Here is a 17,500-nt window from a genome sequence, read left to right on the forward strand (position 1 = left end):
TACATTTTCATTATTGTTGTTGTTTTATAAATAACAAGTTACATTGAATAAAAATAGATCATTTGAACTGCAAACAATAACAATAATTAACATTTCTGTTTTATTTTTTTTTATTTTCAAATTAAAAAACTACCTTCAATAAATACATATTTTAGTGATCCACATTTCTGTTATTATTTTATATATAACAAGTTACATTAAATAAAATTGTATTTGAACTATAACAATAATTAACATTTCTGTTATTTTTATATTTTATTTTCAAAATTAAAAACTACTTTCAATAAATATGTTTAGTGATCTACATTTCCTTTATTGTTGTATTTTATTTTGAATGAAAACAATTACACTAACAAGAATAACTTATTTAATAAAAATGATCCATGTCATAATTTGAGTGATAAATATTTCTGTAATTTTTAAATTAAAAATACATTAAATAAGAGACATTTAGTTGGAAAATATAATGTATATATAATGTTATTTTTATAATCATTTTTAAAATTTAAAAAATACTTGATAAAAAATTATTTATTAGTGAGCTAACTATAATTTTTTTAAATAAAAAGTTACATTAAATTATAATAATTTATCAAACAAAAAACTAACTCATGTCATGATTATAGTGATCTTCACATCTGGTATTTTTATATATAATTTGTATTTATTTATTAACTACAACAAATGTATTTAAACACAAACAATATAAAATAAAACACTAAAAATAAAAACTCAATATGTTGGGATTTTAGCTTTCTATTGTTGCAGAATGCAATAGTGTCAACACATATCACACATTTTAGATCAAATACTATTTTTACACGTTTTTGTTAACCTCAAAATGTATTTTTAATACTTTTACTTTTCTAAGAGTTAATTCTGCGTCTCAATCACATTATCCTCAAAAAGTGCTGAAACTGGCGAAAATGTCTCTAAAAGTCAACTAAAAATGCCTCATAAAGGTTGAAATCCACTTGACTTGACCTGTCACGGCCTTATAACACACACACACACACACACACACACACACACACACACACACACACACACACACACACACACACACACACACACACACACACACACACACACACACACACACACACACACACACACACACCGTCTATCAGTACACTCCTGAAGGTTAATTAAGGTTGGAATTTGTTGTTTTAAAGGAGTGTGTTATTAAAATAGTTTGACTTTACAAATGCATCATCACGTGTGATCAGTATGCCCTCACTCTGGGCTATAAGGCACACCTGGTTGTCTTTTTTCACGTTATTAAAACAAAATACTTATCAAGAAGGTCTGGAAGAACACATTTGATTCATTTTAAAGGAACTCTTAAAAGTGTTTAAATATATTGATGCAATATAATAATTACATACAAAGAGACCATTTCTTGTTGTAATGTGTCCAACCCAACAACAGGGGTCAGTATAGCAAGGATGACCTGGAAGTCACCTGGATATAATGTTTCAAGAAAGTGACAATTTGTGCCTATTAGGTTAAATTAGGATGTAAAATTACATTTTTGTTACAAAAGTAAAACATATGTGCATAAAAATACAATAGTTGACAACAAAAGTTATATTATGGCAGAATTATAATATATTTGTTAAAAAATGTCCCTGAAATACAAAATTACGCTCAGAAAAAATGCATGTTGGCAGCAAATGTGCAATATTTGCCATAAAATAAAAATTCTGATAACAAACAAAAGTTATATTGTGGCAAAAATATGATACAATTCTTGAAAAAAGTGCTAATTTGTCCTCAAAAGGTTGAATTAGGCTGTAAAAAAATGCATATTTTTGCTATAAAAGTGCAATATTTAATCTTAAAATTGCAACAGTTGACCACAAATAGTTATATTATGGCAGGAATATCATATATGTCATCAAAACAAGTGGTACTTTGTTCCTAAAAGGTTAAATAAGGATGCAAAAAATCGCGTGAGTTGCTACAAAAGTGCAATATTTAATTTAAAAATTGCAATAGTTGACACCAAAGAGTTATATTGTGGCAGAAATATCATATATTTAATCAAAAAAGTGGTAGTTTGTGCCTAAAAGATTAAATTAGGATGTAACAAATACATGTTTTGCTACAAAAGTAGATTATTTCTCAATAAAATGTGCAATAGTTGTCTAAAAAAGCTATAATATGACTTTTTTTTTTTTTTTTTTTTTTTTTAAAGTGGTAGTTTGCTTCTAAAAGAATTTTAAAAAATGCATATTTTGCATCAAAAGTAGAATGTCTCTCAATAAAAATGCAATGGTTATATTCTGGGCCATTTTTTCTGCCAGAAAAAAATTATATTTCTTAGGGGGAAAAAAAGTGGTTGTTGGTCCCTAAAGGGTTCAATTATGATGTAAAATATGCTATAAAAGTGAGCAACAACATTTATATTGTGGTAGAAATATGATGTATTTGTTAAAAAATGTTGTGGTATGTCCCTGAAATATGAAAAGATGATGAAAAATGTGTATGTTTGCAACAAAAGTGCAATATTTGCTCATAAAAATGCAATGTTGACAACAAAGAGTTATATTGTGGCAGGAATATCATATATTTCATCAAAAATGTGGTAGCTTGTGACTAAAAGATTAAATTAGGATGTAAAAATTACATATTTTGCTACAAAAGTACAATATTTGTCAATAAAAATGCAATAGTTGACTACATAGAGGTATATTGTGGCAGAAATATATATTATATATATATATTATATATATATATATATTAATATATATATATTATAAGTTGTAGTTTGTCTTTAATAGATTAAACTAGGAAGTACAAATTGCATACTTTGCTACAAAAGTAACATATGTGTCCATGAAAATGCCAATAAATGCAGTAGTTTTTAAAGGTAAATACACAAAAAGCTATCAAAGATTGGAAAAAATCCCAAGATATCAATACAATATTTTGCCATCCATCCATCCATCTTCTTCCGCTTATCCGAGGCATTGTCTAAAAATCAGTGACCCCAGACCGCACAAACAGTCCCAATACTTTCGCCTAAATGTTGTAATCTTGTGGAACGTCATATTTATTTATTTTGAATGTTTACCATATTTGAATAGCAAATAAGAAAAGTATGACAACATGAAGCTAATGTTGACTTATGAACTGGATTGTCAGCTGGAACAAATATGAACACCAATATTAACACCAAATTGAACACAAATGTGAACACCAATATTAACACCAATATGAACACCAACATGAACACCAATATTAGCACCAAATTGAACACAAATATGAACACCAATATTAAGACCAATATGAACACCAACATGAACACAAGAATGAACACCAATATTAACCCCAATGTTAACACCAATATGAACACAAATATGAACACCAATATTAACCCCAATGTTAACACCAATAGGAACACAAATATGAACACCAATATGAACACCAATATTACCAACAATTTGAACACAAGTATGAACACCAATATTAACACCAATATGAACACATATATTAGCACAAGTATGAACACAAGTATGAACACAAATATTAACACAAGTACGAACACCAATACGAACACAAATATCAACACCAATATGAACATAAGTATGAACACCAATATGAACTCAAGTATGAACACCAATATGAACACCAATATTAACACCAATATAAACATGTATATGAACACCAATATGAACACTAATATTACCAACAATATGAACACCAATATTAACATCAATATGAACACCAATATGAACACAAATATGAACACCAATATTAACACCAAATTGAACACCAAATTGAACACAAATATGAACACCAATATTAAGACCAATATAAACTCCAACATGAACACAAGTATGAACACCAATATTAACACCAATATGAACACTAATATGAAAACCAATAAGAACACAAATACGAACACCAAATTGAACACAAATATGAACACCAATATTAAGACCAATATGAACACCAACATGAACACAAGTATGAACACCAATATTAACCCCAATGTTAACACCAATATGAACACAAATATGAACACCAATATGAACACCGATATTACCAACAATTTGAACACAAGTATGAACACCAATATTAACACCAATATGAACACAAATATTAACAAGTATGAACACAAATATTAACACCAATATGAACACAAGTACGAACACAAATATTAACACCAATGTGAACACAAGTATGTACACAAATATGAACACCAATATGAACATGTATATGAACACCAATATGAACACTAATATTACCAACAATATGAACACAAGTATGAACACCAATATTAACACCAATATGAACACCAAATTGAACACAAATATGAACACCAATATTAAGACCAATATGAACACCAACATGAACACAAGTATGAACACCAATAGTAACACCAATACAAACACAAATACGAACACAAATATGAACACCAAATTGAACACAAATATGAACACCAATATTAAGACCATTATGAACACCAACATGAACACAAGTATGAACACCAATATTAACCCCAATGTTAACACCAATATGAACACAAATATGAACACCAATATGAACACCAATATTGCTAACAATTTGAACACAAGTATGAACACCAATATGAACACAAATATTAACACAAATATTAACACTAATATGAACACCAATATGAACACAAGTATGAACACCAATATGAACACCAATATAAACACCACAATGAATACCAATATGAACACAAGTATGAACACCAATATGAACACAAGTATGAACACCAATATGAACACAACACTCAAACATTGTGTTAAACAGACCAACCACACTCATGTATTTCTAAGAATTACATGGAAATGACCTCATGATGTAATGATGGTGACGAAGAAATCCTTCCTACCTTTCCCGGAGCTAAAGAAGCAGTCCATGTCCACGCTGGAACGAGAGTGGGACACGCAGAGTGCCGAGCTGGGCACCAGACCCTCCTGCTGGGGGCTGCGCTCGGTGGTGCGCACCAAACACCAGCCCGGTCGCTCGCTGGGCCTCTCCAGCAACTCCACCGTTTGACCTGGGATGAGTCAGCACTTTAATCATTAGTCCGACAAATGTGTTATTTAGTTTTTCTTCAGTGAATATGCTAAACTAGCATGATGTTGAACTGTAATGTTAGCATGTAGCTCACATAGCTATGCTAGTGTTGCTAACATAGCATGACATCAAAATGTAATGTTAGCACATAGCTCACATTGCTACGCTCGTGTTGCTTACATTGTTTGTCCTCCTGTCCCACTCCTTAATGTTACATTGTTGCATGTGATACATGACATCTATTATGTTGGACAAGTGCACACTTTAGAGTGTTTATGTGAAAAGTGTATCGAGTACACAACAGAACTTCTTAGAGACACACACAGTAGTGCTAACTAAAAGTACTTTTGCACTATTGTGGACTCTTCTTTCAAAGGGAGAGCCTCACCAGTGCTGACTGACATCTCGCTGCTGCATCCTGCCGTGAAGTCCTGTAGCACCACGGTCAACTCGCAGCCGCCAGAGAGCTGCAAGGATGACAAAGAAGGTGTTAGCACTTGGATGACATTGGGATTATTTATGTTAATATATATTATTTATTCTTCTCCACAATCATAATCAGTCATCTTTTCCTCAATACCAGCTCGCATGCACAGCGCCACATGCTGTGGAAGCGGCGTGCACGTGACCACGTCTGCGCGCGTTTCCAAGCGCCGGTTCAAAAGTGCGCGTTTGACTCCATTAGCGACGTTTACACAACAGGAGCGCGGTGCTCATGTGACAGCAAACACCACCGCTAACCAGAGTACAAGGCGGGATAGAACATTCTGGTCACACCCAACATCCCCTGCTCTCCTCTCTCAAACATCTCCAAGCTGTGCGTGTGTGTGTGTGTGTGTGTGTGTGTGTGTGTGTGTGTGTGTGTGTGTGTGTGTGTGTGTGTGTGTGTGTTCTTGTATTTCTACCCTTCTTGAGACGTCAACAAGGAAAGGACCTTCCATATGAGGAACAAATTAGGACCAAAATCATGGTCCCAATACGGAAAACCTTTGCATCTAATAGAGCAGTGGTCCCTAACCTTTTTGTAGCTGCGGACCGGTCAACGCTTGAAAATGTGTCCCACGGCCCGGGGGGTATGGTATTTTTTTTTTTTTGTCATAAAGAAATACAATCATGTGTGCTTACGGACTGTATTCCTGCAGACTGTATTGATATACTGTATATTGATATATAATGTAGGAACCAGAAATATTAATAACAGAAAGAAACAACCCTTTTGTGTGAATGAGTGTGAATGAGTGTAAATGGGGGAGGGACGTTTTTTGGGTTGGTGCACTAATTGTAAGTGTATCTTGTGGTTTTTATGTTGATTTAATAAAAAAATAAAACGTTTTTGTTTTTTTCTTTTTCTTGTGCGGCCCGGTGGTTGGGGACCACTGTAATAAAGAATGTCTCTTTTGCACCCCTGGTGGGGAAATCTATCAAAATTAGGGTGGTCCCAAAAAGTAGGGATTTTTCAAATTGACTGTGTCGCTTTTAAAAGTGCTCTCCGTCTGGTCAACATATGAAATAAGTGTGTGTAAACATTTTACGTGCTCCCCCTCTGGCCAACATATGTAATAACAAGTGTATGTAAGAAATTGAAATGCGCCCCCTGTGGGCAAAATTGATTAAAAAAAAATATATAAAATAAAAAAAAATAAAAATAAAAATATATATAGCACGGTGGAAGAGGGGTTAGTGCGTCTGCCTCACAATACGAAGGTCCTGAGTAGTCTTGGGTTCAATCCCGGGCTCGGGATCTTTCTGTGTGGAGTTTGCATGTTCTCCCCATGACTGCGTGGGTTCCCTCCGGGTACTCCGGCTTCCTCCCACCTCCAAAGACATGCACCTGGGGATAGGTTGATTGGCAACACTAAATTGGCTATAGTGTGTGAATGTGAGTGTGAATGCTGTCTGTCTATCTGTGTTGGCCCTGCGATGAGGTGGCGACTTGTCCAGGGTGTACCCCGCCTTCCGCCCGATTGTAGCTGAGATAGGCTCCAGCGCCCCCCGCGACCCCAAAAGGGAATAAGCGGTAGAAAATGGATGGATGGATGGATGGATATATATATATATATATATATATATATATATATATATATATATATATATATATATATATATATATATATATATACAGACACATACTATAAATAATGAAGATTAAAAACCAATTACAAACAAAAAAATCAACATAAAAAAAATGTACTAAAAGCTTCCTTTTTTTATATTTGCATAGTATGTATATATTATTAATGTTGTAAATAGAAATCTTTATATGGGACGGCGTGGCGCAGTGGAAGAATGGCCGTGCGCGACCCGAGGGTCCCTGGTTCAATCCCCACCTAGTACCAACCTCGTCATGTCCGTTGTGTCCTGAGCAAGACACTTCACCCTTGCTCCTGATGGGTGCTGGTTAGCGCCTTGCATGGCAGCTCCCTCCATCAGTGTGTGAATGTGTGTGTGAATGGGTAAATGTGGAAGTAGTGTCAAAGCGCTTTGAGTACATTGAAGGTAGAAAAGCGCTATACAAGTACAACCCATTTATCATTTATTTATATATCTGGAAAGGGTGGTCCTAAAGAGGTAGGCATTTTTCGGAGGTCTCAAGAAGGTAAGAAATACAAGAATACGTGTGTGTGTTCTGGCAATGCTTACTTAATGAGGACATCGCTCTGTTTACACAGTCAGCTTTAGGGGACCTCTAACGGTATGGGGACAAAAAAACAGGTCCCCTAAAGGGAAACCTTTTTAAATGATAGTCAGATCCATTCTGAAGATGCCTAAGTGATTTTTAAGCTTTGGCCCATAAAACATGTTAACTGGTTAGTTTGAGTGTGAGACATTTGCACAGCAGCCACCTCATCGGGCTGTAGCTGGTACTGGAACTTTTTTTTTTAAATGGTCCTCAGTAGTCACGTACAAATTTGTGTGAATTATGCAAAATTATTTCCATTTGGTCCCCATAAACCATATTAATTATTTTGCCCCGGGGTCCCCAGTAAGAATGATCAGCACATTACTTCATTAATCCAGAGATTTAAAGACGTGTATGAGCTAACTGGGCAGTGGACATTTTACCTCTTTTTTTTTATGCCTCCACAACCTGTAGAAAGTGTGGTCCCCACAAGTGATGATCAAAAACTTGGTCCCCATTTACAATGATAACCAGTATGTGTGTGTGTGTGTGTGTGTGTGTGTGTGTGTGTGTGTGTGTGTGTGTGTGTGTGCGTGTGTGTGTGCAAGTCGGGGCTTGAGGTCTCCGAGCAACAGTGAGTCAGGTTACTGTACACCTGACAACACGGCCTTGCAGGTGCTTTCACTTATTCTAAAGTCTTCCATTGATAATACGCTTACTAAAAACTGTATTAGTTGTACTTTGTACATAGCTATGCTATTTATGTGGCTAACCTAGCATGATGTTAAAATGCACGGTTAGCATGTGGCTCACAAAGCTATGCCAGTGTTTCTAACCGAGAATGATGTTAAAATGTAATGTTAGCATGTAGCTCACATAGCTATGCTAGTGTTGCTAACCTAGCATGATGTTAAAATGTAACATTAGCATGTAGCTCACATAGCTATGCCAGTGTTTCTAATCTAGAATTATGTTAAAATATGTTGTTAGCATGTAGCTCACATAGCTATGCTAATGTTATTAACCAAGCATGTCAAAATGTTATGTTAGCATGTAGCTTTTATAGCTATTACAGTGTTGCTAACCTAGCATGATGTTAAAATGTTATGTTAGCATGTAGCTTTTATAGCTATAACAGTATTGCTAACCTCACATGATGTTACAATGTTGTTAGCATGTAGCTCTTATAACTATATTAGTGTTGCTAACCTAGCATGATGTTAAAATGTAATGCTAATGGTATTGATGTAGCATGATGTTAAAATAAAATGTTAACATGTAGCTCACATAGCTATGCTAATGTTATTAACCAAGCATGTCAAAATGTTACGTTAGCATGTAGCTTTTATAGCTATAACAGTGTTGCTAACCTAGCATGATGTTAAAATGTTATATTAGCATGTAGCATTTATAGCTATAACAGTATTGCTAACCTCACATGATGTTACAATGTTGTTAGCATGTAGCTCTTATAACTACACTAGTGTTGCTAACCTAGCATGATGTTAAAATGTAATGCTAATGGTATTGATGTAGCATGATGTTAAAATAAAACTAGCTATGCTAGTGTCACTAACCAAGCATGATGTTAAAATGTTATGTTAGCACGTAGCTCACATAGCTACACTCGTGTTACTAACGTAGCATGATGTTAAAATATTATGTTAGCATGTGGCTTACATAGCTATGCCAGTGTCACCAACGTAGCATGATATTAAAATATTATGTTAGCATGTAGCTCTTAAAACGATAATATTAATGCTAACCTAACATAATGTTAAAATACAGTATAATGTCAGCATTTACATCACATAGCTATGCTAGTGTTGCTAACCTAGCATGATGTTAAAATTATATGTTAGCAAGAAGCTCTTATAAGTATAATAGTGTTGCTAATCTGGCATGATACTACATTGTAATATTAGCATGTAGCTCACATAGCTATGCTAGTGTTACTAACCTAGCATGATAATACAATATTATTATTATGTTAGCATGTAACATACCTATGATAGTGTTGCTAACTTAGCACAATGTTAAAATGTAATGTTAGCATGTAGCCCTTATATCTATAATAGTGTTGCTTACCTGGCACGATGTTAAAATGTGTTGCTATCTTAGCATAATGTTAAAATGTTATGTTAGCACATAGCTTGTATAACTATAATAGTGTTGCTAACCAAGCATGATGTTAAAATGTTATGTTAGCACATAGCTTGTATAACTATAATAGTGTTGCTAACCTAGCATGATGTTAAAATGTTATGTTAGCACGTAGCTCGTATAACTATAATAGTGTTGCTAACCAAGCATGATGTTAAAATGTTATGTTAGCACGTAGCTTGTATAACTATAATAGTGTTGCTAACCAAGCATGATGTTAAAATGTTATGTTAGCACGTAGCTCGTATAACTATAATAGTGTTGCTCACCTAGCACGGTGTTAAAATGTGTTGCTAACTTAGCATAATGTTAAAATGTAATGTTAGCAAGTAGCTTGTATAACTATAATAGTGTTGCTAAACAAGCATGATGTTAAAAAGTTATGTTAGCACGTACCTCGTATAACTATAATAGGGTTGCTAACCAAGCATGATGTTAAAATTGTATGTTAGCACGTAGCTCGTATAACTATAATAATGTTGCTAACCAAGCATGATGTTAAAATGTTATGTTAGCACATAGCTTGTATAACTATAATAGTGTTGCTAACCAAGCATGATGTTAAAATGTTATGTTAGCACGTAGCTCATATAACTATAATAGTGTTGCTCACCTAGCACTGTGTTAAAATGTGTTGCTAACTTAGCATAATGTTAAAATGTAAAGTTAGCATGTAGCTTGTATAACTATAATAGTGTTGCTAAACAAGCATGATGTTAAAATGTTATGTTAGCACTAGCTTGTATAACTATAATAGTGTTGCTCACCTAGCACGATGTTAAAATGTGTTGCTAACTTAGCATAATGTTAAAATGTAATGTTAGCAAGTAGCTTGTATAACTATAATAGTGTTGCTAAACAAGCATGATGTTAAAATGTTATGTTAGCACGTACCTCGTATAACTATAATAGTGTTGCTCACCTAGCACGGTGTTAAAATGTGTTGCTAACTTAGCATAATGTTAAAATGCAATGTTAGCAAGTAGCTTGTATAACTATAATAGTGTTGCTAAACAAGCATGACGTTAAAATGTTATGTTAGCACTAGCTTGTATAACTATAATAGTGTTGCTCACCTAGCACGGTGTTAAAATGTGTTGCTAACTTAGCATAATGTTAAAATGTAATGTTAGCAAATAGCTTGTATAACTATAACAGTGTTGCTAAACAAGCATGATGTTAAAATGTTATGTTAGCACGTACCTCGTATAACTATAATAGTGTTGCTAACCAAGCATGATGTTAAAATGTTATGTTAGCACGTAGCTCATATAACTATAATAGTGTTGCTCACCTAGCACGGTGTTAAAATGTGTTGCTAACTTAGCATAACGTTAAAATGCAATGTTAGCAAGTAGCTTGTATAACTATAATAGTGTTGCTAAACAAGCATGACGTTAAAATGTTATGTTAGCACTAGCTTGTATAACTATAATAGTGTTGCTCACCTAGCACGGTGTTAAAATGTGTTGCTAACTTAGCATAATGTTAAAATGTAATGTTAGCAAATAGCTTGTATAACTATAACAGTGTTGCTAAACAAGCATGATGTTAAAATGTTATGTTAGCACATAGCTCGTATAACTATAATAGTGTTGCTAACCAAGCATGATGTTAAAATGTTATGTTAGCACGTAGCTCGTATAACTATAATAGTGTTGCTCACCTAGCACGATGTTAAAATGTGTTGCTAACTTAGCATAATGTTAAAACGTAATGTTAGCAAGTAGCTTGTATAACTATAATAGTGTTGCTAAACAAGCATGATGTTAAAATGTTATGTTAGCACTAGCTTGTATAACTATAATAGTGTTGCTCACCTAGCACGATGTTGAAATGTGTTGCTAACTTAGCATAATGTTAAAATGTAATGTTAGCAAGTAGCTTGTATAACTATAATAGTGTTGCTAAACAAGCATGATGTTAAAATGTTATGTTAGCACATAGCTCGTATAATTATAATAGTGTTGCTAACCAAACATGATGTTAAAATGTTATGTTAGCATGTTTCTTTCTGTATTTATAATCCATTATTATTACTATTTGTTATATTTAAAATAGTACAGTAATTTGACAACATTTCATTTACCGTATTTTTCTGAGTATAAGTCGCTCCGGAGTATAAGTCGCACCGGCCGAAAATGCATAATAAAGAAGGGAAAAAACATATATAAGTCGCACTGGAGTATAAGTCGCATTTTTTGGGGAAATTTATTTGATAAAAGCCAACACCAAGAATAGACATTTGAAAGGCAATTTAAAATAAATAAAGAATAGTGAACAACAGGCTGAATAAGTGTACGTTATATGAGGCATAAATAACCAACTGAGAACGTGCCTGGTATGTTAACGTAACATATTATGGTAAGAGTCATTCAAATAACTATAACATATAGAACATGCTATACGTTTACCAAACAATCTGTCACTCCTAATCGCTAAATCCCATGAAATCTTATACGTCTAGTCTCTTACGTGACTGAGCTAAATAATATTATTTGATATTTTACGCTAATGTGTTAATAATTTCACACATAAGTCGCTCCTGAGTATAAGTCGCACCCCCGGCCAAACTATGAAAAAAACTGCGACTTATAGTCCGAAAAATACGGTATTTGTTTTATATTTCTTTTCACTTCTGCCGCAACTTTCCTAAAAATTCTGCATTTCAGGCCGCGACAATCATCCAAAAATTAGCCCGTAAAATCCTGAAAGGACTGAACATGGTGCAAGACAGCATAATAGTGGTGGGGATCAAACTGCTGAGTCGGCATCAAAACTGCAACACACGATGTTCACACCAACACAGTATTTTATAGCGCATGTGTGCTAACCACTCGTCACACTTCAAATGCAGAACGTTGCCATTGCGACAACTACACCGGGAGGTTGCCTACAGCCGCAGCTGTACATGTCAATGTTCTTTTTGGTTGCTATTTTTTTGCTACTACTTCACGTTCACGTCCTGCTCGTGTCTCGATACTTCTGACGGGACTAGACCGTATCAGAAGAGCGGATCTAGAATGTTCTTCTGTCAGCTCCCCGCCTGATCAGACGCGCGTCACATGACGGCAGGAAGCAGGAAGTACGCGTGCGCCCTGCGGGGGGTCATGTGCTCCCCGCGGCGTCGAAACAAAATGGTTGCGAGTTCCACACCCTGGAAGTCTCCGGCCGTTAAGGCGACGTCGTCAAAGGGTCAAGGGTCGTTTCCTTGCTTCCTTTCCTTCGGAGGCCGACGCGCACGCCTCCTCTATGGAGCCCCTCATGACAAAACCCGAGGGGGGTTTCCAAATGTGTTGGCGCTGGTCGGCGCCGAGCTTGACATGTTTTTTTCCCCTCCTTACATCAGGGATAGCCCCTGTGAGCCCGCCAACGCCCCTGCTGTGGGTGGGTCATGTGACCAGATGTGTTCCACATGTCCCTCTCAGTGGACTTACTGCTGACACAGCAAGTCTTTGGGAGAGGGTGTTGAGCTAGCTTAGCGACCGCAGCTAAGTCTAAAGTCAACATGTGATCTACTTCATTATCATCATTATTATTACAGTGGTCTTCATTTGGGTTAGAACAGACCTGGGCAAAATACGGCCCGCTGGGCGTTCTGCATCATTTTTTTTAGGCCTTCAACATCAAAACTGTAGCCGCCATTATGATGTGGACTGCTGTTTTTAAATTACCGTTAAGTCTTGAACTATAGAAAGTATTTAAATGGGTGAAATCTGCGCTTTTATACGAGCTCGCAACGTTATCTTGGACGCCCCTGCTTATTTCAGCAAGACAATGGCAAGCCATGTGTTACAACATAACTTCATAGTAAAAGGGTGCGGGTACTAGACTGGCCTGCCTGTAGTCCAGACCTGTCTCCTATTGAAAATGTGTGGCGCATTATGAAGCCTAAAATACCACAACGGAGACCCCTGGACTGTTGAACAACTTAAGCTGTACATCAAGCAAGAATGAGGAATAATTCCACTTCAAAAAATGGGTCTCCTCAGTTCCCAAACGTTTACTGAGTGTTGTTAAAAGGAAAGGCCATGTAACATAGTGGTAAAAATGCCCCTGTGACAACTTTTTTGCAATGTGTTGCTGCCATTAAATTCTAAGTTAATGATTATTTGCGGAAAAAAATTACGTTTCTCAGTTGGAACATTAAATATCTTGTCTTTGCAGTCTACTCAATTGAATATAAGTTGATAAGGATTTGCAAATCATTGTTTTTATTTACCTTTTACACAATGTGCCAACATCACTGGTTTTGGGTTTTGTACAAATATATATACATATACACATGTATACGCACACACACACATATATATACAGTACAGGCCGAACGTTTGGACACACCTCCTCCTCATTCAATGCGTTTTCTTTATTTCCATGACTATTTACATTGTAGATTGTCACTGAAGGCATCAGAACTATGAATGAACACACGTGGAGTTATGTACTTAACAAAAAAAGGTGGAATAACTGAAAACATCTGCGATGAGGTGGCGACTTGTCCAGGGTGTACCCCGCCTTCCGCCCGATTGTAGCTGAGATAGGCTCCAGCGCCCCCCGCGACCCCAAAGGGAATAAGCGGTAGAAGATGGATGGATGGATGGATGGATAACTGAAAACATGTTTTATATTCTATTTTCTTCAAAATAGCCACCCTTTGCTCTGATTACTGCTTTGCACACTCTTGGCATTCCCTCGATGAGCTTCAAGCACACCTGTGAAGTGAAAACCATTTCAGGTGACTACCTCTTGAAGCTCTTCGAAAGAATGCCAAGAGTGTGCAAAGCAGTAATCTGAGCAAAGGGCGGCTATTTTGAAGAAACCAGAATATAAAACATGTTTTCAGTTATTTCACCTTTTTTTTCTTAAGTACATAACTCCACATGTGTTCATTCATAGTTTTGATGCCTTCAGTGACAATCTACAATGTAAATAGTCATGAAAATAAAGAAAACGCATTGAATGAGGAAGAGATGTGTCCAAACCTTTGGCCTGTACTGTACTGTATGTACACACACATACACACACACACACACACCCTAAACAAATATGTGTGTATACTTTTTACTCCTTTAACTTTTTTACTCTTCACATTTTATTATATTCATTTGCAATTACTATTCATGAATGCTAGGTTAGTTTATCTATTTAGTACTATTTAGTAGTTATTTTTCATTTCATTTTGTGTTTTAAGTTATGTTTCTAATTATAATTTAATTACTGTCAGTTATTTTGTTATGTTTTATCTCTTTTTTTAAATAAATGTTTACTACTTTTGCATGATTTTACTATTTAAAAAAAAAGACCTACTACCCACTTATGTTTATTTCTTTATTTTTATTTAATTTTACAATTCTTTTTTTTTTGTTTTCATTATTTGTTCATTACTTTTTACTATTTATATTTTAATATGTTATTTTAAATACATTTTAGTATTTGTTACATAACATTTGAAATTAATTTCTACAAATTATTTATATTTCAATATTTTTAAATAACCTTTTCCTACTCGTGTTTTATTTCATCATTTCTAAAATGACATTTTAACAGTTGATGAAATGTTATATTTTTCATCAAAAAGCAGCATTAAAACATTGTTTGGTGCATATAGGGTGATAGATTGCCATCATTTGTAGTATATTTTTGCAAAAAAGGCGTCGTGTTAAGTCATTGAGTAAATGTGACATTTTCAAAAGGGCATTGGGAGCAGAAATGCTGATTAAAAAAGATTGTAGATAAAATTAAAAAAAACATGCCGTCTCAACCTCAGCCTCTCTCGCCGCCCGCGCTCAAACTGCACGGATGGAAAAATGTGAAACATCAAACCAGCGTGACCCAAACTGGCTGCAGCAAGAAGAGAAATAGAAAATAAAGAAGGAGGCTTTGGAAAAAAACACACATGTAACCAAACATAACTTGAAAATACAAAATAAAAGCTTGCACAGAAAATCAAAGTTTTGATAGTCATGGAAGATTTTATACTTTTTATGGCAAAGAGGTCCTTTAAAATATAATTTTACGTAACTTTTACATCATTTAAGTGACAAAATGACGTGTAGGATTTGTGCATCAAATTAAAAAGGGCATCATTTTCACACAAAAAATGTTGCACTTTTCTGGCTGAAAATAAGATTTATTTTGCAAAGTTATAACATTCTAATCAAACCAAATCCGCTGCAAAAGAGAGTACATGAGAGCGGTGGTGTGTGAGCGCTGTGTGCTAACCTGGCATAATGTAAACGTGTAATATTAACATGTAGCTCATACAGCCGCACCAAGTGGTGCTAACCTAACATAATGTTAAAATGTAATGTTAGCATGTAGCTCACCTAGCTGTGCTAGTGATAATAACATAGCATGATGTTAAAATGAATTTTTAGCATGTAGCTCACCTAGCGGTGCTCGTGTTAATAACCTAGCATGGTGTTATCATGAAATGTTAGCATGTAGCTCACATAGCTTTGCTAATGTTGCTAACAGAGCATGATGTTCAACTGTAATGTTAGCATGTAGCTCACATAGCTGTGCTAGTGTTGCTAACTTAGCATGATAATAAAATCGAATGTTAGCCTATAGCTCACGTAGCTACCCTACAGTTGCAAACCTGGCATGATGATGAAGTGCAATGTTAGCATGTAGCTCACATAGCTATGCTAATGTTGCTAACCTAGCATGATGATAAAGTACAATGTTGACATGTAGCTTAAACAGCTGTGCTAATGTTGCTAACCTAGCATGATGAAATAGTGCAATGTTAGCATGAAGCTAACAACAGTGTGCTAGTGTAAAATGTCTTGTTTATTTCCAATCTTTTCCCTAAAATACGCATTGAGGCTATAAGGTGTGTTTTATGTGATTACTTGATTAATCGAACAAACTAATCAACAAACTAATCTATATATATATATATATATATATATATATATATATATATATATATATATATATATATATATATATATATATATATATATATTACGTGATTACTAAAATAATCGACAAACTCAATTTCCTGGCAAAAGAGAATATTTTTGAGCAACAATATAGTCGTTTTGTGCCAAAGGAGTGGAGCAAAGAAGAATAGAAAAGAATGGAAGGCCAAAGCCAAATGTTGGCTTTTTTGTGTGAAATAGTATTTTCCCCCACAGAACTGCAGTCTATTCGTGGCAGTCGTGGGTTGTAGTTTCTTTCTATATCACCTCCAAGCAAAGATTCGAACCCAGATCTCCTGACTGTGCGGCCTACATGATAAAACCACGAGGTCCACGAGGTTCCTCTCTAGTTTTTTTGTGTCTTTTAGCAAACATTTTAATATATAGCGTAACATCTGTGTCAAAACGGTGCTACCAAAGTATTTCAACTAAATAGCACTTGAGCGCTAACAAATACATTTTTACATTAAACAAATATATGTATGTATGTATGTATGTATATATTAATGTATATATATGTGTGATATATATATATATATATATATATATATACACACACACATATGCATACATATATACATACATATATATACACATACATATATACATATATATACACACATACCCGAATGCAGCTCCAGCACCCCCCGCGACCCCGAAAGAGACAAGCGGTAGAAAATGGATGGATGGATGGATACAGATAGATAGATAGATAGATAGATAGATAGAT

General features: G+C 34.8%; 1 protein-coding gene across 2 annotated transcripts in view; it reads right to left on the reverse strand.

Moving 5' to 3' along the window:
* Positions 1–17,500, reverse strand: part of kalrna (kalirin RhoGEF kinase a) — a 261,174-nt gene that overhangs the window by 70,090 nt on the left and 173,584 nt on the right. For both annotated transcript variants that reach the window (XM_061970917.2, XM_072914521.1), the window contains 2 exons: positions 5,447–5,525; positions 4,871–5,038 (listed from right to left, as the gene is read on the reverse strand). In XM_061970917.2, coding sequence (XP_061826901.2) covers positions 4,871–5,038; positions 5,447–5,525 — 247 coding nt within the window. The remainder of the gene's footprint in view (positions 1–4,870; positions 5,039–5,446; positions 5,526–17,500) is intronic.

Source organism: Nerophis lumbriciformis, linkage group LG13, assembly GCF_033978685.3.
Source record: "Nerophis lumbriciformis linkage group LG13, RoL_Nlum_v2.1, whole genome shotgun sequence".
NCBI lineage: Eukaryota > Metazoa > Chordata > Actinopteri > Syngnathiformes > Syngnathidae > Nerophis > Nerophis lumbriciformis.